The 26,039-nt window shown below is 52.7% G+C and overlaps 9 protein-coding genes across 9 annotated transcripts; 6 read left to right on the top strand and 3 right to left on the bottom strand.

The window, feature by feature from the left end:
- Nucleotides 1–27: 27 nt before the first annotated feature.
- Nucleotides 28–1,785, bottom strand: Z517_07244 (uncharacterized protein; the record flags this gene model as incomplete). The annotated part of the gene is made up of 1 exon (XM_013428982.1): nt 28–1,785. One exon carries the CDS (start codon nt 1,783–1,785, stop codon nt 28–30), a length of 1,758 nt encoding a protein of 585 aa, XP_013284436.1.
- Nucleotides 1,786–3,518: 1,733 nt separating this feature from the next.
- Nucleotides 3,519–5,279, top strand: Z517_07243 (uncharacterized protein; the record flags this gene model as incomplete). The annotated part of the gene is made up of 2 exons (XM_013428981.1): nt 3,519–4,008; nt 4,063–5,279. The coding sequence occupies 2 exons, from the start codon at nt 3,519–3,521 to the stop codon at nt 5,277–5,279; spliced, it is 1,707 nt and encodes a 568-aa protein (XP_013284435.1).
- Nucleotides 5,280–6,969: 1,690 nt separating this feature from the next.
- On the top strand, nt 6,970–8,586 carry Z517_07242 (uncharacterized protein; the record flags this gene model as incomplete). Its single annotated transcript, XM_013428980.1, has 4 exons — nt 6,970–7,450; nt 7,517–7,636; nt 7,693–8,128; nt 8,223–8,586. 4 exons carry the CDS (start codon nt 6,970–6,972, stop codon nt 8,584–8,586), a joined length of 1,401 nt encoding a protein of 466 aa, XP_013284434.1.
- A 1,511-nt stretch (nt 8,587–10,097) lies between these two features.
- Z517_07241 (uncharacterized protein) lies at nt 10,098–11,806 on the top strand (the record flags this gene model as incomplete). Its single annotated transcript, XM_013428979.1, has 5 exons — nt 10,098–10,330; nt 10,385–10,663; nt 10,722–10,751; nt 10,818–10,997; nt 11,071–11,806. The coding sequence occupies 5 exons, from the start codon at nt 10,098–10,100 to the stop codon at nt 11,804–11,806; spliced, it is 1,458 nt and encodes a 485-aa protein (XP_013284433.1).
- Nucleotides 11,807–14,760: 2,954 nt separating this feature from the next.
- Z517_07240 (uncharacterized protein) lies at nt 14,761–16,215 on the bottom strand (the record flags this gene model as incomplete). The annotated part of the gene is made up of 1 exon (XM_013428978.1): nt 14,761–16,215. The coding sequence occupies one exon, from the start codon at nt 16,213–16,215 to the stop codon at nt 14,761–14,763; it is 1,455 nt and encodes a 484-aa protein (XP_013284432.1).
- Nucleotides 16,216–17,066: 851 nt separating this feature from the next.
- Z517_07239 (uncharacterized protein) lies at nt 17,067–18,526 on the top strand (the record flags this gene model as incomplete). Its single annotated transcript, XM_013428977.1, has 3 exons — nt 17,067–17,268; nt 17,330–17,526; nt 17,579–18,526. The coding sequence occupies 3 exons, from the start codon at nt 17,067–17,069 to the stop codon at nt 18,524–18,526; spliced, it is 1,347 nt and encodes a 448-aa protein (XP_013284431.1).
- Nucleotides 18,527–19,562: 1,036 nt separating this feature from the next.
- On the top strand, nt 19,563–20,585 carry Z517_07238 (uncharacterized protein; the record flags this gene model as incomplete). The annotated part of the gene is made up of 2 exons (XM_013428976.1): nt 19,563–19,822; nt 19,895–20,585. 2 exons carry the CDS (start codon nt 19,563–19,565, stop codon nt 20,583–20,585), a joined length of 951 nt encoding a protein of 316 aa, XP_013284430.1.
- Nucleotides 20,586–20,607: 22 nt separating this feature from the next.
- On the bottom strand, nt 20,608–21,342 carry Z517_07237 (uncharacterized protein; the record flags this gene model as incomplete). Its single annotated transcript, XM_013428975.1, has 1 exon — nt 20,608–21,342. The coding sequence occupies one exon, from the start codon at nt 21,340–21,342 to the stop codon at nt 20,608–20,610; it is 735 nt and encodes a 244-aa protein (XP_013284429.1).
- Nucleotides 21,343–21,783: 441 nt separating this feature from the next.
- On the top strand, nt 21,784–25,809 carry Z517_07236 (uncharacterized protein; the record flags this gene model as incomplete). Its single annotated transcript, XM_013428974.1, has 2 exons — nt 21,784–21,864; nt 21,919–25,809. 2 exons carry the CDS (start codon nt 21,784–21,786, stop codon nt 25,807–25,809), a joined length of 3,972 nt encoding a protein of 1,323 aa, XP_013284428.1.
- Between the last annotated feature and the right edge of the window lie 230 nt (nt 25,810–26,039).

Genomic DNA, 26,039 nt, shown 5'->3' with positions numbered 1-26,039 from the left:
ATGGCTTCATCGAGCCGCATTCCAGCCTCAGCCTCGGAACATGCCCTGGCAATACGGGCAGACATCGAAGTAATCAAACAGTGCTTGACTCAAGCTCGGACCACCAACGCATTCCAGCTTGCCGGGATCGAGGAATTGCCTACCGCATTTAGAACAAAACATGGAAATTCCGGGCTCTTGGATAGCAACGAAGGAAAGACTGCACCGGCTGAATTGATGGCCTCGATTGCATCTTGCTCGACTCGGGTCTGCTGAGAACGGGATGATCTCGCCACAGAGGTCGCAAACTTCATCGGCAAGAACGCTTTCTTCACCTCTCGATCCCGCGCCTGCGGTGTCGCCAGCGTCATTATAAAGCTGTCGCTGATCAGGGCGATTGGAATCTTGAGGAAAGGCTCCTGGGGGAAGTAGTTTGAGCAAATCATCTGCCCAGCGTGTAAGAGACGAGGAATCTTTAAAATGCAGTTTAATCAAGGCAGCAGCGGTCCGCACAATGTGTTTATCCAGGTCCGTTTTCACCAAATCTAGGGATGACTCCATTATATGCTCAAGAATGCGTTTTTGCGCCTCGGATGTATTCTCGGGGAGGTGATCGGAGACCGTTGGCTCCTGTACGAGCGTGAACACAACTGTCGTGCGTTGACTCGAGGGGGCGCCGTACTCGATCATGTCTGAAGGATGTAGCGAGATGCATGCCGCTGCAATCGTGCGGTCTGGAGAAAAAACAGTGCCCCAGCAATTAACTCGGGTCCTTCCATCAAGGCCGAACTTGCGATCGAAATCGGAACGAGATTTCTGTATCGCAAATTCAAATTGGCCCAGCGTGGGTATTTCTGAGGACAAAATGCCGGACGCCGACTTCGCGGGCGTAACTGTAAGCACCATCGTGGGTTCGGTTTTCCCATTACCTGCACCCATCCACTTGACTTGTAGCGACAGATATTTCGCTTCACTGCACTGGCCAAAACTTACCTTGACATCCAGGGCAGCCGTCCCGGAATGCTTACTTGCTTCGTCTTCAAACTCCCATTCACTTGTCTCCAACTTTGAGATTGGTGAGGTTTGGGCTAGAATTGTTCGCAAACCTAGCTTCTTCATTGCACTTGCAGTCAAGTGCTGGAAGCCGGGGAATTTGTATTGTGCAAGAATTTTGTATGACCAGTGTCCATATACCGCACCATTCGTCTTCCACAGATAAAAGAACGAGACTGTGAAATCATCATCGGCCACAGCTAGGAACTGAGAGCCCCACCTGGATCCTGCAGGAGGCGAGAGTGCAGGCAGCCAGTGGAAGGCACGAACTCGTCGTTTTCGTCTGGAACTGCCGGTGTCATCACCACTGGATGGAATGGGAAGATACTGGTTGACAATTGCCGTTCGCTGCCAAACCCCAAGTCTCCCGTTAGACTCCCAGAGCGATAGAATGAGATTTGAGGTCAAAATAGCTAGGGCGCTTCTTCGGTAGATACCCAAACCGGCTGGGGACCAAGAAAGTGACACAACTGTAGACTCGGACAGCTCCTCCCCTATGGAAAACTGGGTGATGGTGGCCAGTTCTTGAGAAGGCCACTCTGACTGCTGAAACTGATTGACGCGGAGAGTGAACGTGTGCCACTGCTTGTGCCCGGGGTCACCCAGAGATTTGGAGGCATCGCGAGGGGTTAGGATATGCACCAGCTCACCTGCAGCGACTGCCAGATCCTCGGACGACCAGGTCAGCGCGTTTCTGCAAGTTGGCCAGTAGGGAAGAGTCACAGACTCCAGACCGTCTCTGAGAGTTTCCATGGAAGATGATACAATAGGATTGGCTGGAGAGAGCTGAGCGGTGAAGGCCTTGCAGCAAGTGAGAAGCAAGGGAAGTGGCTCAGGCTGACTGGCTTGCCGGATTGTAGGTGCAAAAGATTGTGTCGAGACGAGTGCAGGAGGTCAGTGTCCGCTTGGCGAAAAACCCCCCGACCTGCAGGCGACTCGCATGAAGTTGAAATCCCTTGCCTCAACTGCCCGGATTCAGCGATCACGCATGTTTTGTCCCTAGAGACAGAGTTATCAAGGAGTGCAAGACATTCGCAAAGGAGTGATGCAAGGACCAAACCCGCCAAAAGGCTGAAGGTAATGTACCTACAAACCAACATTGGCTTGGGGGGAACAGGCGCCAAGATAACTCAGCCTCGCACGTGGTTCGCTTGGCAAAAGACGAGGCTGGCCTGGATTACTACGAGTTATCAAGAACCGACCCGGTTCCCGATTTCCGAGAAGTCATTATTCTGGGGGCAGGGGGTAGTCAGGAAGTATGGTACAAGTAGGTTCTCGATCCTCGCCTAGATAACGCCTAGGTACTACCACATGTGGTAGCTCGGCAAGTTCAGAGAAACGAGACCGCGAGGGTCTGGGGCTCCGGTGCTTGTGGAGCTGGAGGACTCAATTGTTGTGGTGGAGAGACTTGTCCAATTTGATCCTCCTAGGATGAAACTCGAGAGAGTAAGTAAGCGAGTCTAAATCCATCGTTCCTCCTGTCAGCATACTGTTGTCGGTACAAGATTCCCCAAGGCTCTGTTTAGAGAATGAAGTGGTCATATACTGTGGCCTGCTTTCAAGCCGTTGTCTGGTGATGATGACATTCTGGCTCCTCCTTGGAGACACGAGATAGAGGGGATCGTTGGGCCGCATGTTCGCATCCAAGGTTTTACGATGTTTCAAAAATTGACCTGTGTTATTGGTGGCGTTGTGTAGCGGCGGAAGATTAAACAACATCAATCTGGTATCGACTTGGTATTGAGATGGTATTGGGTCAAGTGAGTGGTCATGTGACCACGCCCTCAAAGGGGACATGCCCAGCCTGAGCCCGAGACGCTAGACCTAACACCCGCCTAGCGCCACTACGGACATGCCAATCTTAGCAAAGTGGCCTCAGGGGCTGTACAGTACCAGTATCAGGGGAACACAGTGGAACCCCCGTGGCTGTACCGCTCGTGTTCCAAAATTGGAGCAGCCAAGATCCACCCTTGATCTCTTTTCGGCATGACCGTGTTATGATTGACAGCCGCTAGTCGTGCCTAACGTGGGCTAATGTATCGTTGTCGTCCAATTTTCAACGCTGATGATGGGGCGGCTGAGGCCACCTGAATGCCCGCCTCCTGAGTCCTGGAGCAGCAGAGAAACACAAACCTGTTAGCCACGGAGAAAAGGTCTGACTTTCTTGTGCGCCCACGCTTGCCCCCCCCAGTCCAGTCCTGCAGTCCTGATCGTAAGCTGCGCCCTCCTGATGCGCCTATCACATCATCCACGTTGGTGCTTCTGAATAATTGCATGATGGTGGCCCAGCCCAAGCCTGCATTGCCTTATGGCTGGCCCTAATATATTACCGACTCCTTGACGCCCACACCCCCCCCCCAAAGGATCCATCCCCTTTTGTTGTCCCCTTCCATATCTATTCATCACTTCCCTTCGTTTGGTTTCTGCTTCTCTTGCAATTGTCAGTTGCAAGGGCAGTTCCTTTTCCTTTTTGCTTTTGCCTCACAATGGCGGCCTCCATCTCGCCGTCGGTCATCATGACCCAGATCTCCAGCTACCTCAATGCCAACGAGACCTCCGACGTTCTTTTCCAATCCCAACAAGCTGTCAATGCCATTGGGACCTACAAGTGGTTCATTGGTACTGGCATTTTCGTCCTGGTTACCGCCATTCAGATCATCAAATATGCCATGAGAGATCGTCCTCCCCCAGGTCTCAAGCTCATCCCGGGCCCCATGAGCACCATCCCGTATATCGGACGCGTCCACGATGTCGACCCAATGGCCCCTTGGTTTGCGATGAAGAAGTTTTGTGATGAATACAACGGCATTTTCCGCTCCACCATCTGCGGTGAGATGCACATCTGGGTCGGTGACGCGCAGATCGCCTACGACTTGCTCTGCAAGAAGGCCAGAATCTACTCCTCTCGTCCCATGGTGCCTGCTGTTCCGGGCAGTGACTCCCAGGGACAGTATCTGCCTCTTTTGGCTCATGACGGTGAGTTTGGGCTTCGTTGAACAAGTCACAGTTTAAATACTAATGGAAACGCAGACCACTGGCGCAACCAGCGCAAGTTCGCCCACACCGTCTTGACCCAGGGCTTCAACCAGAAGTACTACGGCTATGTCAGCCACGAGGCCAAACGGTTCATGTACAAGCTCCTCATTGACCCCAAGGACCATTTCGCTTTGACCGATCGATTCTGCGGTCGCATCAGTGCTCGTCTCGGTTACGGTAGCCCGGCCTCTGCTGCGGCGCACTGCAAGAACGCTGGTGAATTCATCCCTCAGATTTCCCCCTCGGGTCCCATCACCAATCTTTTGCCTTTCTTGGGCAGCCTCCCTGAATGGTTGAACCCTTCGATTAGACGCGTGCGCGAACGACGTGAGAAGGAAGAGAAGCTCTGGAAGGGTCTGATGAAGCAGGTCCGCTTGGAAATGGACCAGGGCATCGCTCCCATCAGCTACGCACGCACCTACTTTGAACGCAAGGAAGCCGAGAGCGGTAGCCGATCCTTTGGTTTCGACGACCATGAGGCCGCCTACGCCGTCGGTATGTTGGTGACTGTCGCCATCTTCACCATCGGTGGTCCTCTCTACTGCTTCTTCCTCGCCATGGTTCTCCACCCGGAATGGCAAGAAAAGGTCCGCAAGGAATACGACGAAGTCATTGGCGACCGTGTCATCGAGGTCTCGGATGCTCCCAACCTACCTATCCTCCGTGCTGCTATCAAGGAGTGCGTCAGATGGCGACCACCAGTCCCATTGGGTGTGCCCCGTCTTCTCGAAGAGGATGATGAATGGAACGGATACTACCTCCCCAAGGGCGCTGTTATCCACGCGGTCGACCTCGCTCTCGCCCGCAACCCCGAGCTCTACCCTGACGCAGAGACGTACAAGCCCGAGCGATGGCTCGAGAAGGAATACCCCACGTACAAGGAGCCTCTTACAGAACATCCCAGACTCATGGGCCACCACGGTTTCGGAATGGGTCGCCGCATGTGCCCTGGTATTGAAATCACCGAGGCTGAGCTGCTCGTCGCTTGCGGCAGCATCGTCGGCTGCTTCGAACTCAAGCCCTACATGGATGCCAACGGACAACCCAAGTGGCCCGATTCGAATGCTTTCACCCCTAACTTGATCGGCGGCCCTCTCCCCTTCGAGATGGACGTCAAGGTCCGAAGCCCCGAAAAGGCTGCCCGCATCAAGGCTTGGTACGAAGAGAGTGTCGCGGACGAGGCTGCCGGCAAGATTGCAGCAGGCTTGTGAAGAAAAAAAAAAGGCGCGGCCAATCAACTATAATTTATATCTCTACAAGGGACAGCTAGGCTGTGAGCCAGCCGAGCCATCTCTTGGAAAGAATTTTTGCACCTCTCCCCCTCTCCCCCATATTTGATCAAATGCAAGGCGTTGTTGGGAAGTCACAGGTTTTTCTCTCTCACATGTTAGGGGGATATGTGTAAGAGAGGGCCGCCCTTTGCATGTTTTGCTGCGCGCGCGCTGAATTGATGAGAACGAAGACTCGACACTTGAAAACATGGACTGGCAGGTGGTTGAACAATTGTATGTACAGATACCATCTGAGAATGTGTCGTGAGCAGGAGGGGTAAATAACTTCTTTGCGATTTTTGTTTTGAGGTAGAAGCCGAATTTAACGACCATATAATCTGCACCTGTTTCCTTGTATCGTTTTTCGCGGGTCTTTTTTGCTTTTTCTCAGGAATTGTTTCCGCGACAGATGACCTCGTTAACTCGATATGAGTGTGGATTGACTTGTGCCGAAGACTGCTTTCAACCTACGGAGAACTTGTTCAGGGATGGACTTTTTGTCCTGGCCACGGCCATTGGGTACCATTCACTACCGATAAGCAATTCATCCTCCTAACCAGGGGTCGACATGATCGAAGATTGAACCTTTTGCCCACCCTCGACGCTAACACCCCAATCTTTGTGGCCATGATCTGATCCCACGGCATTGCGCTTGTCCCGGAGAGGTTCACCGCGCCGAATCCGATGCAGCATTATTGATACTTACCTGTTACACTTTGTGGCCGGACGACTTCGACCTTCCTCAAGTCCACAAGGGGGCCACGACAAATCCCGCCACATGCATGCCGTATCTTGTAGCCCTGGAACGTACTTGAGCACACTACTGGCGCATCACCCGACGGCCCATGAGGGCCCCGCAAGGGATCTTCACTGCCTTGAATGATGGCGATTTGTCAAGATCTTGTCAAGCGCTTCCGTCGAGGCATTGCCGTGTGCAACGCTCTGCATGAAAGAACTCCGCGATCTGGACCATGGCAATTCTCCCATCCCACAGAAGCCGCAGGGCTGATACGGTCTCTGCTTCCTTTTGCCTTCGTTCTCAACCATTCCTTCGAACCCACGGATATTCGACCGTGTGTGAGAAGCTGGAGTTTCTGGTGTCTTTGTCTTACCTCGACTTAGTTATTGATATGCTTGTTTGCTTCGCCCTCTTTGTCCTTTTGAGATATCTAAACACGATAAAGACGGACCTGATCCCAACGGCTCAAAATGAGCGCTCATGATGGGATAGGGTCTTTTTGCCGCCATGGCGAGGGTGGAGGTGGCAGGGCTTCCTCTGACGAGAAGACACAAGCCTCGAAATTCGTCTTGGCCGCAGACGAAGAATCGCCCTCCGACAACAGCATACAGGAGAGCCAGCATGGACTTTCGGGTGACACCGCTCAGGATATCAGGGACATGTTCAGACTTGGCAAGCGGCAGGAATTCAAGCGGAACTTTTCTCTCGTTTCCACACTCGGATTCATATCGATGTGAGTTTGAGTCGAGCCCTCTCTTCAATCTTGGGCAAAAGTGCATCTGGATATGTCTCCAGAGAGGCGCCAGAGAGGCGCAGTTGCGCCCAGATGATCGGTCCTCTATCCGTCCAGTTTAACCGTGGGGCTAACATCAGCCTCGATGTCTCAGATACATGGCCACATGGGAATTCGTCTTGGTCTCTCTCGCCCTGGGCTTGGTCAATGGTGGGTTTGCTGGCCTCTTCTGGACATTTATAGGAACCATCCTCTGCTATTCGACTGTCGTGGCGAGTCTCGCGGAAATGGAGTCCATGGCCCCGACCAGCGGCGGGCAGTATCACTGGGTGTCGGAATTCGCTCCCAGTCGCTGCCAGAAATTCCTCAGCTACTCGGCAGGCTGGATGTCGACCCTCGGCTGGCTCGCCAGTTGTGCCTCGGGGGTGTTTGTCTGCAGCACTCTGATCGAGGTCCTGATCGACGTCTCGGACACGGATTTTGTGTTTCCAAACTGGCAGTACACCCTCATCAGTATCGCCCTGTTGGTTGTCACGATCTTCTTCAACACCTGGGGTGCGACGACGCTTCCCATGATCGAGACCATCAGCTTGGTGGGCCATATCCTTGGTTTCCTGGTCACGGTCATCCCCCTTTGGGGTAAGTCAGAAGCCTTGGACCGAGTATGGGACTTTCACGGCTGACTGATCCCCTTTTGTTGAATAGTCATGTGTCCCAAGAACAGCGCCAAAGATGTGTTCGCGACCTTTGCCGACAATGGGGGTTGGGGAAACGTTGGGACCGCATGTCTTGTTTCGCAAGTCGCGATCTTATACTGTAACTTGGGTAAGCATGTCCTCTATGAAATGAACCTTCGTTCAACCCTAGTAAACCTCCTATAGGGTCGGACAGCGCATGCCATATCTCAGAGGAGGTCGCCGATGCCTCGCTGAACGTTCCACGATCAATGTGGTGGAGTTACTTGTTAAACCTCTTCATGGGAATCATAACGTTGATTACGATGCTGTTCTGCATCGGACCACTTGACGAGGCGATCAACGCCGAGACACCTTACCTACAACTCTTCCTCAATACGGGCTCGAATGCTGTGGCCTATGTGCTGTGCATTCTGCTGCTGGTGCTCATCTTCAGTGGCGACATCACTGCGCTGGCGACGACCAGCCGCGAGGTCTTTGCGTTCTCAAGAGACCGCGGATTTCCATTCTCACAGTGGCTCAGCAAGATTGAACGCAAGCGAAACATTCCGTTCAACGCAGTATACGCGACCTCTTTCTGGTCCGCGGTGCTGTGCGTCATCAACATCGGCTCCACAACTGCGTGAGTAGGCCTCTCTTCTCACGAACTCGGATGTGGAGAGACTCTGTCATTATTTCCTCAGAGATACCAGGCGAAGCTAACGAATATCGGCCAGGTTCAACATCATCATCTCTCTCACCCTGCTGGCTCTGCTCAGCACATACATGGTTTCAATCGGGTGTGTCTGTCTCAAGCGGATACGCGGAGAGACGCTGCCGGCGGCACGATGGAGTCTGGGACGCTATGGGCTTGCCATCAACATGTTCGCTTTCCTGTATTGCGGCTTTGCCATTGTCTTCTGCTGTTTCCCGTCGACCTTGCCGGTGGACACGAGCACGGCGAATTGGGCGCCGGCAGTGTGGGCAGGAGTGATCTTGCTCAGCGTGATATCTTATTTCCTTCATGGAAAACGGCACTTTACACCCCCGGTCGTTTTCGTGGAGGGAAAAAGGACGGGGGGGCTTCAGGCCACTGAATGACTTGAGGACTGCTGAGCTTTACCACGAAAAGCGTTGGTTAATCGCGAACCGTCAACGGATGAAACCACCACTGGTTCCTTTCATGCGGTAGCTCTGCTCACGGGGAATAGAGATCTCTCGGGCCATCTGTAGTGTTGTAGACCAGTTCTCATTTTTCAGGGTCAGCCTCGTCTGATACAAAGCCAGCAAATATCCAGCTAGAGATCAGACAGCTAGAACCGGATAAGAGAGAGGGAGTTACACTTGTCGATCGGCTCCGTCGAATGCCTCCGGATCTCAACTTTCTCGACCTCTCCCTCCGCTGATCCTGTCCTTCCGAGTGACCAATCGGCCAAAAGAACATTGGGAAGGGCTGGTCCCTCCATGAGCTGATCACCAGAGGATTGTACCGTGGCGAAAGAACCCAGGTCTGGAGTCACTCGAGCACATGCACCTTGCCTCGCCTCATTCTCAGCTGTCTTGGCGTCCGCCCTCGTTAGCGAAGGGTATTCCGCTCACAGGGAAAAATGGGTGTGGAAGCCCTCTCCTGCATGAATGTTAAAGCAGAGGACGGGTCAGACTGTGGAGAGGCGAAGAGTGTCTGGCGGAGAGTCTCTCCAATGCGGCATCGGCGCCAAGAAGCCCAGGCGCCAAGAATCTCGGCAGCTGAAGTCTTCTTTCCTCCGCCTTTGAGCTTGAACACGCTTTACTATTTCTTGATCCGACGATAGGTGACAGGGACTGGACCAGCCATTTCACAAAAAGTCTCAGTGAAGCCCGGGCACAGAGAAATCATGTCGTGCTTCGGCGGCTCTCTCCACCCCCGATCACTCTAGACGCCATCTCCCTGCATTGAGACACCTCTTCTTTGTCTTCCTCAGACACTTGTTTCCTAATGCTACTCGAGTTTGGCCAGATCCAAGCCAAAAAAAAACTCACAATCCAGTCAAGGTGGGAGTCTAGCCTCGACACATGATTTCGTCACATGCCCAATCAGGCGAGGTGGCCGGCCCAAATCGACCTGCCTTACCCTGCTTGGTTGGAAAAGGTTTCGTGTTGAGCCTCGTATCAGTTGGGGTCCAGACTTGGGGTCCACCGACCCTGGCCAATACAGTCCAACCACTGGAGTCAAGCCTCAAAACTACTCGTACCTGGGCTTGCTTGTCGTCGCCTAACTGTCCAGCAGTGACAACGCAAAAGGAAGAATCCGCAGGAGGCCTCAACTTCGTGTCCGTGCCAGACAGCCAGTTACACAAAAGCCTGATCCCGGGCGTTGGTCTTGGATGCTGGCAACCCTCCCCCCTCCACAGCGGTCCGAGTTCACGCGCAAGGGTCTGCTTGGATCCGGCTGTGGAAGTGGGAAGTGTCTTGGGATCAAGAGTACGTATATCGATCACAGCCGCCGTAGGGCCGCATGTTCCTCTTTTCCTCTCGGTATCCCTCACTTTCTTGAAGTTCCTTCACGTAGGACAGGGCGTTGCCCTCTAGCTTTGAGTCACTGATCCCACCGTCGAACACCGTCGACAGCAATGATGTGGTTGGGGACGGCTTCTTCCTTGTGTCTGCTTGCCTTGCCCCTCGTGGCTCTTGCGCAATCAGTAGTCTACACTACCGACACAAACGGCTATGCGTACACTACAACTATCTACCCTTCAGATAGCAGTTATGATTCAACGACCACCACTTCCTCCTCTTATTCAACCCCAACCAGCGTTCCGGCCATCCAGACTGTACCATATACAGGCCAGGCCCTGCTCATCGGAACGTATGTTGACATATCCGAGTAATTGGACTGCCGGTATTGATCTCGTTTGACCAGATGCAATGTCGCTCGATTTACCCTCCTGAGATTCCCTGACGGCGGCACGGTCGAAGTCCCACTCGTGGGCTGTTCCGATGACCGGCCAGAATGCTGCCCTTCGTTGAACTTTACACATGTTGAGCCAGAAGACACAAGTTCTTCTCCGTCGGCCACGGAGTCGAACGATGAAGACGACGGACATGAATCTACCACATCTTGGACAGGCACAACTCCCAGTCCGACTCCCACGGGGATCGTCTCAATGCTGAGCAACGCTCCTCTTACCATCTGTCCAAGGTATCGTCACTCTCCAGAGCTCCAGGGTGCAAAGATATGATCTGATTTTTGACCGCAGTGATATGGTTGACATCGACCCGGTCTGCTGGTGAGTCTCAGGCTTTTCCCCTTCTGGCTATTTCATTGCTTGGTATGCACTGACCGAATTTACCAGTCCGATTGGCTTCACCACATACGGCCAGAGCATTATTGGTAACCTCCCCTGTGTGAGCACTCTCACCACGACAATCTCGCCCGGTTCGGATGTGCTGGCATCCATAACCTCGATGGTATCGGCTTCTCTAGTCGCAGAATCGGCAACGACGACTCCGACTGTGAATGTCATTGTGAATCAGTAAGCCCAGCCTCGTTGCTTTCCCTTTTCAAGAACCCGACATCGCGGTATTGAAGCTAACTCGACTCGCCAGAGTGTGGGCCCTGGGCCTTCCCTGCGCTGACGACGAAGAAGGCGAAGAGGAAGAAGATCACACCCATCTAAGCACGGGTGCCAAAATCGGGATTGGGGTGGGCGTCGGTGTGGCTGGTCTTCTCATCATCGGCTTCCTCTGGGCTTGCCTCGCCGTCCGCCATCGCCGACGGGCAAAGATGCGGAAACTAGAAGCCGCCAACACCGCAGCCGGCGGACCAATTCGCCCCGAGTCCGGGGCTTATGCGGCGGCACAAGAGAATCCTAAACACATGTCGGTGGCAACGTCAATGGGAAGTCCAAACATGATGCACCAACAGCAGCAGCAGCCGCCGTATGGCTCGCCCACGCACGGATTCAGCCCGGCATTCGGGTACACGGCGCCGCAGGCCCAGCCGCCGCAGATGATGCAGGTCCACGACGCCTATGGCCATCCGTACGGCATCCAGGCCGTCGGCCCAGGATATCCGCCGATGGGGTACCCGCAGAGCCAATCACCACCGCCCCCCTTTTACCCCTCAGGAGGCAGTTACGGTCAACAAGGGCAATACAAAGAGGCGCCCGCCGAGGTCGCTGGGGATGACGTCCGCCATCTCTCGCCTCGTCGAGAAAGCATGGGGTTGTCGGCCAGCGACACGCGCAGCCAGGTCACATCGACCACCGCGGTGGGCAGTTCGCAAGCAGGCGTCGAGCCGAAACCGCCCGCGGAGCTGAGTTCGCAGGGCAATCAGGTGTAAAGTAAGCCACCAATGGAAAGGAGAAGAGTGGTAAGGAAAAGGGGAACAGAAGGGAAAAGGCACAAGGCTGGTCGTCTGACCTTATCAAAATCTTCGACCACATCCCGCACACTTTACAACCCTGCAAATCTAAGGTAATGTAAGGCGCTTTTCATGGATCGAACCGTGATTGGTCTTGTTTTTCTCTCTCTCTTTGCTCACGAATGGGGAAAATGTATGTGGAGCTGCGGATGATGTGCTAGCTGGGCAGCCAGCGTGTGTAACTACTTGTCCATGGTCGACGAGCAAGCTTAATGTCCAAGCATTTATTCATCCATGCCGCGCATGCTTATCATCATCGACTCGTTCATGGTTTAATCGGACGGTGAAGACGAGAGAAGATAGAGAATTCATACAATAGTTCTACCCTCCTTTAGTTCGAACCTTTCGATCTTTGTTTTGTTTATCATGCATGGCCTACGGCGAGGCCTTCGCGAGGCATTCGTCCTATCCAACCTTGTGCTATACGCACACAACCGCCGAGTCGATCCCTTCTTGCTCTGTCTGATAGCTACACATCGCTTGTAGTAAAACTCAGCCTTTTCTCAAACCAATACAGTACACAGGCCCACGCACTAGATCCAGTTCAAGGGTCATCACCTAAAATATGAATTTGGTTACCATTTGGCCCAGACCACCATGCAATCTTCCCTCTCGTAGGAAACCTACACCACCCCTGGGCCTCCTCCTTTTGGCCGCAGGGTCTTGAGGGGCCGCGAATCATGACGTAGTGTGATCTTTCAAATTCAGTGTTGAGAAATGAACAACTCTGCATCTCCACCTGCTCAGTCGCGTGTCGATCAAAACGAAACTGACCTAGCGCTTCACGGCTGCCGTCCGAGTACGTAAGCAGAGCCCCGAGGCATGCGTCGCCCACGTCGACTATGCAAACTTCAAGCATTATGTTTGCCCCCAGGGAGGCCTTACTGAGACACCAGTCTCCGTTCGGACCCCCCCAATTAGGACGGGGGACAGGTAGACCGGGGGAAGTATTCCAACCTACCCGTCGGTCACAACGAGTTGATGAGAATATTCCAATCTCGGCGAAGGCAGAAGTGGGGTTATAGACCGAGGAATGGAATAAGCCACAGATCGAGCCATTGTTATCCGCGTGTAAGGCTTCGTATACGAAAAGATCCTCCTGTTGCGGCTGTGGCCCGAGGGAATATGCCCTATCAAATGTCGTTGCGATCTAGAGGCTATTTTAGTTATTTCCTGGTAGCAAGCGTTGGAGGTATACCTGGATGACCGGGTGGGTCAGAGGGAATCGAGGCCAATCGATCCAACGGACACCGATAGTGCGTATAGTCTCCTGAAAATGTAAAGGAAAATAGAGAAAAACCAACAACGAGCTTGGAAAAAGTGCCTCCACTGTGGCCGTGAATGTCTGGTAGGCATGCCGAGGAAGATTTCGTTGGTGGCAGAAAATGCCAACCGTCCTTGAATGGTAAACGGCCGTAGAAATACCGGAAATTTTCCTGAGATCGTGATACTCATATCGACGAAGAGAACTGCTTTCCAACAAGGGCATTGAAAATCGAAAGGCAGTCCCTTGATTTGGGGACGGTAACACATTCCATTCGACGACAGTGGGAGATTCGGCATCGATGATATTCCGGAGAAAAAGGCCCTGTTATTATTAGTGGAGACTTGAAGGGCCAGCTTGCATACTCACATCAGAAAATGCAGAAAGCTTCACAGTTTGAGTGCCGACCTTTCGGAGTGGGACTGTATGGAAAAATATGCCTGCTTCGTGATGGTGAATCTGCTGACTACTACAGTAGAGACCACGAATGCCGAAGTGGTCCCTGCAGATAATCAGCGTATCTTGAAGCTGAAGCACTTGACTCTGGCTAGGCACACGGTCAATAACATCTAAGCCCGTTAGATAATCACGACCCCCGAATCTGCTGAATGACATGTATAGTGTCGTCCCAGGCTTGACTTGAAAGCTGACCCAGCGAGGCGGAGAGTACATCTTGTGAATTGCAGCCACCGACGTAGCATGGTATAAGGCGATATATTCTGCAAAATGACCAAGGTAGGAGCAGATCTCGTCAATAACTTCAGACGGAAGTTTCTCGAAAAAAGGGAAAGGATACCATTTCCGAAAGGCTTCGGTCATATGGCTCGACTGATCAATCGAGGGCGGTGCCAAAGGTCTGGCAGCAACGAGAGATTCGAGTAGGTCGTCGAAAGACGGTGTCCCATTGGCGTCTTGGAGCGTTGTAAGGTGATCCCTGACTGTATTGATACAGTCAGAATCAAGACGGACTTTTTGGCGACGCTCTGGTTGGTAGCATATCGGACAAATAAGCGCCCTGGGCGGTGGCCACTTTGATACTGCTGTAGGTGTTAGATCTGTCCTTGAGGCCAAAGTTCCTCGACTTACCAGCATCCCTCAGGGGATAGTGGCAGAGCAGACACTGGAATCGTCGAGTAGGGCAGCTGCATAACGTGACTGAGGCCATTTAAAGCGCACTGAATCTGGTATTCTTTCATTTCTGAGGGAAAGAAAGGAGGTGGAACAGGGTGCGAGGAAGGGGGCAGGGAGTGCGAGGCGAGGAGGTACAGCGTGAGTGACACGTGAGCCAGATGGAGAAACTACGCGTTCACACTTCCTGCATTTCAGCCTCGCACATGTCCAATGCCGGTATGTTCAGAAGTTATGGTTCCCCGCAGAAAAAAGGACAGGGACTATATGTGTCGATTTTCAATAGTTATTCAGAATTTCGTATATGCAGACCATATAGGTCTACCGATAGGTCTACCGGCTGGCGGGAGCGTTAGCATCGGTCGCTGTGCTGTCCAATGTAAAGCTCGTTGTGACCCTGCCTTTCCCGGCTTGACCACTAACTGTTGTTCATGGACTGTTTTCATTAAACATGTCAAAGCTTCGCAAGAGGCCCCAAGAGTCATGTGTTAGGACTCTTCTGGCCTCCGCCGCACCAACACCGTTGTTCCCCGTCTCTCTCCACCTGAACAACGACATCCATTTTCCTCTGCCGTAGATACATCGAGACCCGCTCTCTGACATCCTCTAAATCTGCATGCTGTGAGGCGATGATGTGGATGACACCCAACACCGTAGGATCGGAGTTTTCGCCGTCACACTTCTTCCCATCACTGTCTTTATGTGAGTGAGAATGCGAATGTGAATGGTCGTCGTGTGTATGGGAATGACCATGGTGGTGGTGATGACCGGGCTCTTTCTTGATGTCTTCGAGCCAGAATTTCGGCACCGTGTAACCCACCACACCGCGGATTTCGGCCACACCACTGAGGATGTCTCGAAGGTTGTATTCAATGTCAGAGTTTAGTGACAACAGGAGGGTTTTTGTCGTTGTCGTGACAAGCGGGATAGTGGACGCAAAGATGAGAACGGCAATGATACATGATGCGAGGGGATCAAACCCGCTCCAACCGGTCCAGCGGACAAGAAGGGTCGATCCCACAACTGCCAGAGAGCCGAGTGCATCGGCCATGATGTGGAGATAGATGCCTTGCATGTTTTCTCCACCATGGTGGTGATCGCTCGCTGCCCCTTGTTTGCCTTTCATCGGTGAAGCGGAGGCGATCATAGGAGCTCCGACGATTTCATGGTGGCTATGATCATGTTTATCATCATGATCGTGGTCATGGTCATGATGACCGTGGCCATGGCTATGGCTATGACTTCCATGATCGTGCCCGTGTCCGTGCCCATGCCCATGCCCATGCCCATGATCGTGAGCACCATGAAAAGCAAAAATGCCCACCAGATTCACAAACAAACCGATCGTGCTGACCACAAGAAGCTCTGCAGTTCGACTGACATCAGCACCAGAGAACAGCCGTTCAATCGCCTCATAGACGATCTCGATACTTATTAGCATCAAGAAAATACCATTGCCTAGCCCTGCAAGGGTATCAATCTTTCCGTACCCGTACGGAAATTTGAGACTGGGAGGCCACTTGCTCATGACAGCAGCACACACCCCGACCAGCAAGGCCACACAGTCGAAGAACATGTGGATACTGTCACTAATCAAGCCCAGGGATCCCGTCAGAACGCCATATGTGGACTGGACCAACATAAAGCAGAGGTTCAATATCATGAAATAGAATATTCGCCGGGACTCGTCGTCCTCCAGTATCCCATGTAGTAATGAGTAGCTTTCAGTCGAGTGAAGGAGGAACTGGGTGGGTTTGGAGAAATTTCTTTTGAAAGTCGGCCGCTTGGTAGCGCCAGGTGATGAATATGCAATCTTTTCTGTATCCCTTCTCTTTGGCAGAAATTGCGAACCCGTGGAATCTTGGGACGGGGCAGGGCTGACATGTCGATGCTCGTAAAAATGGGTGTTGACAGGGGGCAACCGGTTGACGCTCATGGCAGCTTCATTCTGCTCAACGATGGAGTCAGAGGGGATTCGCGTCAAGGGGAAGGGGGCCGTGAGGCGGCTGCCCGTTCGACTTCGTTGATGGGAGCGTGCATTCAAGCTCGGGTTTGAATGTAGAGGAGAGTGGGAGTGGGAGTGAGAGTGGGAAGGACCATGAGGATGCCCATGCTTGCAGTTGTCGGCGGCAGCAACAGGCAGGGTGAAGGTGGCGCTCATGGTCCTTTCAGATGGTCCTGAAGGTTGGGAGGACACTTTGGTGTTTGGTGAACATCCGCCCTCGTTGTGGCCGCTCCCAATAAAGACTCGACGAAGATGGTGCCACCAACGTTGCTGTGTTCACCAGGCAGCAAGGGATTGTTGACGCGACTGAGGTGATTTCCGATCTCTCGATAGGCGCAGGCGGGGGTTGAGAGAAGAATGGTCTGGGGAAAGAAATTACAAGGATAGCTAGCTATACATTTCTCGTCTAGTCTGCTGCCCCTGGCCAACGATGTCAGTGGGCAGCAGGAGCAATAGTAGCAGCAACATATTTCAAGGGGTAACAAACTCTGAAGGGTGGTGGAGAGGCTGAGAGGCCACGAGAGGCGTATCCCCATCCCGCTGCACCTCTGCATCTCGCGCATCTCGGCATGCAACTTCGCTCGTATCCATGATTGGCTTCCCTTCCCCTTTTTTGGGACTCTTCGAGCCTCTTCCCGCCCCTACCAACTTCGAGTCTAAACCGCTTCCATCTATCTGACCACCCTGGACATTCTGACTGGTCGACGTCATTCTTCTTCCACCTCTTTGGTGATTCTCTGCAAGACAAGCATCGCAAGAAGCAGCGACACCGCCCCAAGAGGATGCTATTGACAGTATTGGTGGCTATCTCCACCATTTTTACCGTTCTGCTACTCCTGCTCCCCTCCCCAGGACGTGCTGCGGATCAAAAATGTTCGGTCCAGGTTGTGGTGCTGGGCGATCTGGGCCGCAGTCCCCGGATGCAATATCATGCTTTGAGTATCGCAACCCACGGTGGCCGTGTTCAACTTGTTGGTTACAGAGGTGAGGGCTATAACTGCTCGAGACAGCCATTTTGGGCACCAGTCTAATAGAATGTGTCCAGAGACTGATCCATTACCCGAGCTGGTTGCGCATCCGGCGGTCACAGTGGTCCCGTTAACACCTGCTCCTCGGTGGCTTCAAACTGGCAACAAGCTCTTGTTTCTTCTATTTGGCCCACTGAAAGTTCTCCTGCAGACATGGACGCTTTGGAACACTTTGAGCTACGCCACTGCTCCTTCTAAATGGATGCTTGTGCAGGTATATCTTTCCTCTTCGTTGTTGCTGACTCGTGCTAATGAATCGTGTGTAGAATCCGCCCTCTATCCCTACTTTACTGGTTGTGACTGCTGTGTGTTTCTTTCGGCGGACTCGGCTCATCGTCGACTGGCATAATTTTGGGTATTCCATCCTAGCTCTGAAGCTCGGCGCAGATCACCCTCTGGTTGCCATCTCCAAATTGTACGAAATCGGCCTGGCGAAGGCTGCGACTGCAAACTTTTCCGTCACAGACGCCATGGCTCGAGTTTTGAAATCGGATTACAAGATCACTGCTCCCATCTTGACTTTGCATGATCGACCAGCAGACTTGTATCAGCCTTTGACAGCTCCCAAACGGATAGCCTTCTTGCAGCGTTACCCACTCATCCGAGAACATTTCAATGCAATCATAGACGCAAAGGCAAGGTTGATCGTCTCTTCAACCTCATGGACTGCTGACGAAGACTTTGGTCTTCTCCTGGATGCTCTCTGTGCCTACTCTGCCAGCGCCACCTCTTCCCATCCACATCTTCCAGAACTTGTCGTTGTTATCACCGGGAAAGGACCTCAACAGCAACGTTATCTCGACAAAATTCGGGAGTTGCGGTCCGCACAAGTTCTGGAAATGGTGAGCATCTATACCGACTGGCTTAGCTTCGAAGACTACGCTCTTCTATTGGGTTCTGCGGATCTCGGTGTCTCCCTACATACCAGCAGCAGCGGGGTTGACCTGCCCATGAAGGTGGTCGATATGTTTGGCGCGGGACTTCCTGTGACGGGCTGGAGCAGCTTTGCTGCGTGGTCGGAGCTAGTGACGGAGAATGTCAATGGCAAAGGCTTCGGCAGCTCAGAAGAACTGGCAGACATCCTCCAGGACTTGTTTGATCCCAAATCACAACAACTTACAACACTAAAGGATGGAGCTGTGAGGGAGAGTCAACGGCGATGGGGTTCCGAGTGGGATCCAGTCGCTGGGAAGCTCTTCGGTCTAGCAACCTGATCTCAACCTCCACCGAGATGAGACATGTCAGCCCTCGATGTTACGAAACTCTCAAGGCTGAGAAGCCTGCGCTCGGGGGCACATCTCAGAATACATTGGGCCTCGAATCTAAGTCATTCTAGAGCCACCTCGTACCGATCTTTGTCCTATGGTCCAGGGCCGTCTTGACATGCAATGCTTGAACGCAACATCTTCGGCCCACTTTGCTTGTTTGTTGAAGCTTCTACATGCCGAGCGGGATGCGTCATGGAGCACAATCGGCAGCTGGTTCTATAACGACGTGTGAAGAGCCAAGCCTGTCGGCGCACACCATCGAGAGAAGACACAAAGTTGAAAGGCCGATGCCAGAACTCTTGGTATGCTCCTCACTCTGAGGAAGCTATTTGATTGTTCAAACGGCGGCGGAGATCAGCACGACAGTCTAGCTGCATTCTCGAGCAACCCTATCAAAGACGGCAATTAGCCGACATATCCGGATGGGCCATGAAGCCAAGACACCAACGCGAATGCTGCAAGGCGTTACGAACAGATGCACGCATTTATGCCCAGATTGATCATTAAACTCAGGAGATTATGCCGTTGGTCCCACACGGGCTGTCAGATATGGCCCTCTTCTGCTCCTGCTCTGCATTGCCAAGGGCACGGAGGAGTCCACCTTGATCCTTTATGATAATAAGTCGTCGTCAGCCTGCTGCATAAAGGAAGACCCAGGCCTTTCGGGATTCTTGGTGGCGCGATACATTCTGTCAATGCGGGAAATCTTTCGAAGCGTGTGGTCAACATATCCTCGCAGAGAGGGATTAGCTTACTTTGAACCCATCTGTCAAACGCCACCTGGTGCCACGGAGTCTGGTCCTACATCATGACGGATCTCACTGCGGTAAGTTTCTGGAGAAACGATTTGGCGAAAACGCCAGGCATCCCTCTATATCTTGGCCGTGAAGTTCTGTCCTCCGGTCCTTGTTGCCTTGTTATAGTTGCTGCCTCTCGTCTTCTCGTTCGGCACCAGTCTTGAAGAACAGAAAGTACTCTGCTGATGGCGTCAATCCTTCAGCACGCACGGCGAGTAGCATGGGACAGCCACAAGCGTGATGGTCACTCGAGCCGTGGAATCAGAAAGCTGTCGCGATCGGCTCCATTGTCTCTGTTCATCGAAGCATTGGAAGCAGATGGCTGTGTGATAGTCAAGGACTTTACCGACGAAGCCACGCTTGAAAAAGCGGACTCGGAGGTCCACCCGTGGCTTGATCAGCAAGCCAACGGGGTGAAAGTGGGCGGCAAGTTCTCTCACTTTGTGTGAAACTTTCCACTCTGGCATTATACTGACTGGCTTCAAGCGCTTCAAGGCAAAACAAGAACGGTGACCAGGCTCGTCGGGAAAAGCGCAACGGTAAGAGAGAAGTTCTTTGCCGATCCGCTCTACCAAGATTTGTGCGAACATTTTCTGGCACTTGAGACGACCCATTACTACGGCAACAAGCCCGTTACCACGACGAGCCACCCGCTTCTCTCTATCGCAATTGCATTTGATATCCCTCCTGGCACTCCTGCGCAAAATCTTCACCGCGATGACAAGAATCATCATGCTCGCCATAGTCATGCCGACAAATACACGAAGGGACGCGACATGCTATTAGGACTGTTTGTTCCAGGGTGCGATACCACCAAGGCCAATGGTGCCACAAGGGTCGTTCCTGGCAGCCACCTGTGGGGCGACGATATGCCCGATTTCGGGGCCGATGGTACCCGTGGAGTTGTTGACGCAGAGATGCGCATGGGAGAGGCATTCATTATGCTGGGAAGTCTCTATCACGGAGGTGGAGCGTATGAGAAGCCGTTGGGGACGGCAAAAGAGGGCGCCAAGGAGAGCAGAACGGTCTATGCCATGTTCTCATGCACCGGCGTGCATCGGCAGGAAGAGGTATCATTTCTGTCGTATTCAATCGACGAAGTCAAAACATACTCGAAGATTGTGCAAGAACGACTAGGCTGGAAGCAAAGCGAGCCGAATCTAGGCTGGGTCGACTTGAAGAGTCCGGAATTCCTCCTTGCGCAGTGAAGATGCCAAGTGCGCGTTCTCATCAGTCATCAAGACTTGGAGCAAGCACGGTACAGCTGAATCTGACATCGCCGCTGCCTGCCTCCTCCTCACGTTTGAGGAATGGGAATGGCCCCAAGCTGAGCGCTTTATCGCTCAGGACATCTTCATCTTCCTCAAGCACGCCAAGATCGACCGGCCCTTTTCTTCTGCCTTCCAACTCCCACAGATGTCCGTCCTTTCCCTTGACGAATGCAATGAAAGCATGACCAGGATCTTCTCCTAGTGGTGGCGCGGTGCTATCTCCCGACTGGGCAGCTGCGGCGTGAGCAATCTCTAGCATTTCTGAGTCGTGGAGGAACTGAGCTCGCTCGACGGGCTTAAGGGGAGTTGTGTCTTTGATCAATTTGTCGAGGTCACTCCCTTCCTGGATGAAGTCGGCTGCGGTCCCGTTGGTGGTGCAATGGAGGAGACCAATGAGGCCACAGGCGTGGTGGATTGTTTGGCGGTAAAACATGACGGGTTCTCTGGGCCCTGAGCCATCGTAGCCAGCTTCGGCCTCATTAGACCTGTTGTAGTAGGCTTCGGCGGTTGCTGAGGTTGGGTAGGTGAACAAGAGAGCACTGGCTGGTCGAGGTAAAAATGCCAACATGTCGGGATCGGTGAGGCTGTAGGCGTCATGGAACGAGAATGCTGGAGATAGTCCAAGTCGATGGGCCAGTCTGGTCATGACTTCTGGGTTATTTTCTGTCAATATAAGAGGGGCGTGGATCAGCATATTTCTCCCGCACACCCAGGGTTGGGACTGAGTTTACCTAGTGGAATGAAAGTCTTTTGAGCAGACATCGTGGTGTTGTAGGTAGATCACAGAGAACTCTCTTCTTTCCATGCATCGACTAGGCTTGGAGTGAGGGTAGAAACAAAGGGGAAGTTCAGTTCAGCATAAACTCCCGATATTCAATGCATAAGGCAGCCTCGCATGACGTACCCGAGGCGATGGACATACCAAGGCTGAAGTTGGATGCGGTGCCTGGACGCGGAGAAATTGGGCCTGCGGTGACTTTATCGCGTCACACCATGCTCGATGTTCTTGCTTCCCAATTGCGTGACAGTGACCACGTCCTTGACTGATATATTCCTTCGTGAAATTGACGACAAGACAAGCTTATGCTCGAGCATGCGGTCCCAACAATAACACTTTCTTCCTAACATTGGTCCTATGCGTGCCACCCTGCCTGGGCGACCTCAATCTAAGCGACAGGCCCTTTGCACCGCGCAGTGGTGCGGCCTGCGTCTGGTCGTGAGTTGGCTCCCACCCTATCATTATCAGCTGCAATCTTGACAGAGGCACTAGGCATATATCTCCGGCAATGCTGCCGTCATTCTCAGCGGCCCTCAGACTATTCTCCAGACCATCTACGTCGACACGGTTGATTCGCTCACGGCGATAACCCTCGAAGAGACCACCGGCCGGATAGCCCTTTGTGATGAACGCCATGTCTATATCTACAGACCCGTCGGTCACGATCAGGGTGTGTTGAAATGGACTCTGGTCTACGAGTTGGACAATCCTGCTGAACTGCGGGTGGAATCTTTGTCCTGGGGATCTTCTCAAGAACTTCTACTGGGTGGTTCCAGGCTGGTGCTGTGGTTCATACCTGAGTCTGGCGCGCCGAGTATCGTTTGGAACCAGCCACTGGCATATCCCACGGCACTCGCATACCTTTCTCCTGACAGCAGCTTCATAGCCTCCGTGGGCCAATATGACCGGCTCGTCAAGATATGGAGACGGCTTTCGTATGAAGTTGACGGCACCAGATTCGATGTCTCCTATCTACCACATCCGGCGGCGGTCACAAATCTGCACTGGCGCAAACCATGGCATCAGGAACAGAACTTGGACAACCTGCTCTATACCTTTTGCTCCGACAATCATGTCCGCGCCTGGACCACTTTCGATCCCCACGCCTTGACCGTCCTACAATTGGTGGGCGATATCAACATGTATTCCTCGATCCAGCCACGGAGGCTGAGTGCAAGTTCCATCAGCACGAAACGATATGCCTTTATCATCGACAGCCGTGACTTTTCGACAGCCACAGAAAAGGCTGTCCAGAACTCAATCGCCAAAACCGCGGACCATGCTCTCGAGCATCTCATCGAGATTGCCAATCGGAGTCCAGAAATCTGCGTCGTTCTCGACGGACTAGGCCACATGTCTGTGTGGGGGTTGGAAAATGCTGGGTACAAGAACAGAATACTCTCTTCTGTATTTCACATCTCCCACGTCGATGGCATGAATATCCATGTTCCACAGCTGAGCGACCCATTGGAAGACTATGTACAATTCTGCATCTTTGCCGGTGGCAGGACTGCATCGTCGGTGTCAATTCTCCTGCACTCTTTTGCAGGTGATATTGACTGGTACGACAGTCAGATCACGCATCTGTTCGACACAGCCGTGAGACAAGACAGGACTGAACTGATTTCTACCCTGGCGGGACATGGTGCACCAGTCATGCGGATCGTTCGAAATGTGGTTGGCAATGTCGTGTTATCCAGTACAGACGACGGTAACACCAGCATTTGGCAGCACGAAGGAAAACTATCAAGTGCTCCCCTGCTGCGGCGGAGCTCATTTAACGTCACCGTCGAAATCAAAGACGCCGTTATCTTGTCCCGTGGGAGATACGCAGCAATTCTGAGTCGCCATGGCCTCGAGCTGTGGGACATTCGCGAGGCAAAAGCTAAACGACTCGGAGTTTGGGAATCCGAAGGGAACCGCTTGCCGATGCGCATTACACAAAGTCGAATCGCTAGCGAACGAGAACTCACCAGTCGAGTTCTTGTGGGGTATCATGCAGACGGGACCGTGGAGGCCTGGGAGCTGCTGCTTCCAGCAAATGAATCAGGCGCAACAAATGGTTATCGCGAGATGATACGATCATTAGGGGACGTTAGTCTACATGTCCACAATCGATACAACTCCCTGATCTCCGTTTGTGACAATATGAGCACGAACAATCGACCCACTGATCCGCGCGAGATCAACGCCCTCGGCTTCGCCGCAGCACTTGCCAAAGAAGGAACCCTGGAGATGGTCAGATCTCAGGAAGAGACAGATTCCACAAAGCCACATCTCTTCTCGGGTGCTTTGATCGAGACTAATATTCGCCGGCCCCAGGCGATCAGCGCAAGCGGCTACGGCAAGATTGTGGTGGTCAACGATGACAGTACGAGCCTCAGCATATGGGACGCCAAAACCGGTTCGTGGGAGTATGAACATGAGCTCGATGGAACCGACACAATTCATTCATTCGCATGGGCTGTCTCACCACAGGGCTTTACTTTGGTTGCAGTCTGCTTTGACTATCACATTGTCATTCTAGGTCAGGTCCGATATGCTTACCGAGAGCATGAGTCGGCATGGGTAGATTTGCGGCACATCAGAATAAGAGACTTTACCACCCACTCAATTGGGGATTTGTGCTGGCTAAAAAGCGGTGATCTCGTGGTGGGAGCTGGCATCCAACTTTTCATCTTCGAGGGATACGCTAGCAGTCATCACAACCAGTCCGCCAGGCCTCTTCGAGATGTGCGAGCAAAGATGCGGACCAACGAAACTTTTGCCATGATGGCATTGTTGAACACGTTGGTCCCTGTCTTCCACCCCACGTTTCTCACCCTCCTTACATGCATCGAAGGGTTGGCAGCAACGAAGGACGTGTTGTATCATCTGCATCGGGACCTCAAGTACTTCACTGAGGAGGATGAGTTGTCCAGCCTGCTTAATATCGAACCCGACAGGATTACAAGTGCAGCCAGCTCAACCCAAACGGTCGACAAACTATACTATACCACGAACGGTGATCTAAACGGGGACATAGAGAATCTACCGGTCTCGGATTATGCAGAAGGTCTAGAAGGCAATTTGCGACGATATAGATTGTGGCAGCTCACCAACAAGGAACAATCCGAAATAGCGAAACAGGTCGAGGTTTTCTCCGAATTAGAGAAACACGAGGGGTCGGTCGATGCTAATGGTCAGCGCTACCTTCACGCGCTGTACACGTGCGGCGATGAAGGCGTCCCATGGAGTGCCATTGCATTCGCATCGTTGAGCACATCCCAAGAGATTCTTGTTGACGTGGTCACCCGCTTGTACGGTGGCAAACTCACATGGGATGCTGCGCGCAAGTCAGGACTGTTTTGTTGGCTCTCCGATGGGGAAGCTCTTCGACAGCACATGGAGAACGTTGGTCGAATCGAGTTTACAAAGAACGAAGACCGCAACCCAGTGAATTGTTCGCTGTATTATCTTGCCCTTCGCAAGAAATCCGTCCTATTGGGACTTTGGAGAATGTCCATCGGGGTGAGAGAAAAAGAAAATACCATGAAGCTATTGGCGAACAACTTTGACGATCCGAGATGGAAGGCGAGTGCGCTGAAGAATGCCTATGCCTTGCTCAGCAAACGGCGCTTTCACTACGCGGCTGCCTTCTTCTTGCTAGGGGACAGTCCGTGGGACGCGATCAATGTCTGCATACATCAACTACAAGATTTGCAGCTAGCCATCGCTATTGCGAGGGTCTACGAGAGCGAAAGCAACAAGCAATCCTCCACTCTAGCACGGTTAATGGAACAGACCGTTCTACCCTTGGCAATTAGTAGCGAGCAAGGACGGTGGATGGCAAGTTGGGCGTACGCGGCGGTCCTTGATCAAAAGGACATGGCCATTCAGGTCTTGGTGCACCCTGTGCATAAAATTGTGGGCAAACCATTGCTAGACGGATACGAGGGGGAAGAGATGGTGGGATCACTCAACTACGCCGCAAACGACCCTCTTCTGACACTGTTATACACCCAACTTCGCGCGCAATTGGTGAAGCGCAACGAATGGCGCAGCAAGGTCATCAGCGCAAAGGATGAGTGGGGATTCGTCATGCGTTGCGTGAGGCAGTATATCCACATGGGATGCGACGTTCTTGCCCTGTCCCTCGTCCGAGATTGGGAGTTTGTCCCCGAAACCCCTGACCGGACGGTCATACCGGATGAAGTTCCACGGCCGCCCAGTCCGGGCATCCAGCGGCGCAAGACGTTCTACGATCTCGAAAAGGAGGAGGACGAGGAGAATCTACCCCTGGCCGGGAAAGCGAAGGATCAGACAAAGAAGCCGCCGCCGCCGCCCCCCACCATGTTTGAGGAGCCGAGCGCCGACAGTCTTCTGGACAGTTTTGGGTTTTAATTTCTCATGTGATCGTGATTCTGATTCTGAGCGATGGGAATCACAACCAATTGTTTTAGTAACTTGTTTTAGAGAGACTTTGAGCCACGAAATTTCTATCTTCTTGTTCTCGTTGGTCCATCCACCCCGTCCACGTCCACTGCCTGTTCGTTCCTTCGGGGTGATCCGATGGGAAGAGTGGAGATGAGGGGTGTGTAACATTGACATATTGTCTGTTATATGTTGCATCA

Source organism: Fonsecaea pedrosoi (assembly GCF_000835455.1).
Source record: "Fonsecaea pedrosoi CBS 271.37 unplaced genomic scaffold supercont1.4, whole genome shotgun sequence".
Taxonomy (NCBI): Eukaryota; Fungi; Ascomycota; class Eurotiomycetes; order Chaetothyriales; family Herpotrichiellaceae; genus Fonsecaea; species Fonsecaea pedrosoi.
Note: the sequence above shows the minus strand (reverse complement) of the source record. Positions and strands in the feature narration are given on the sequence as shown.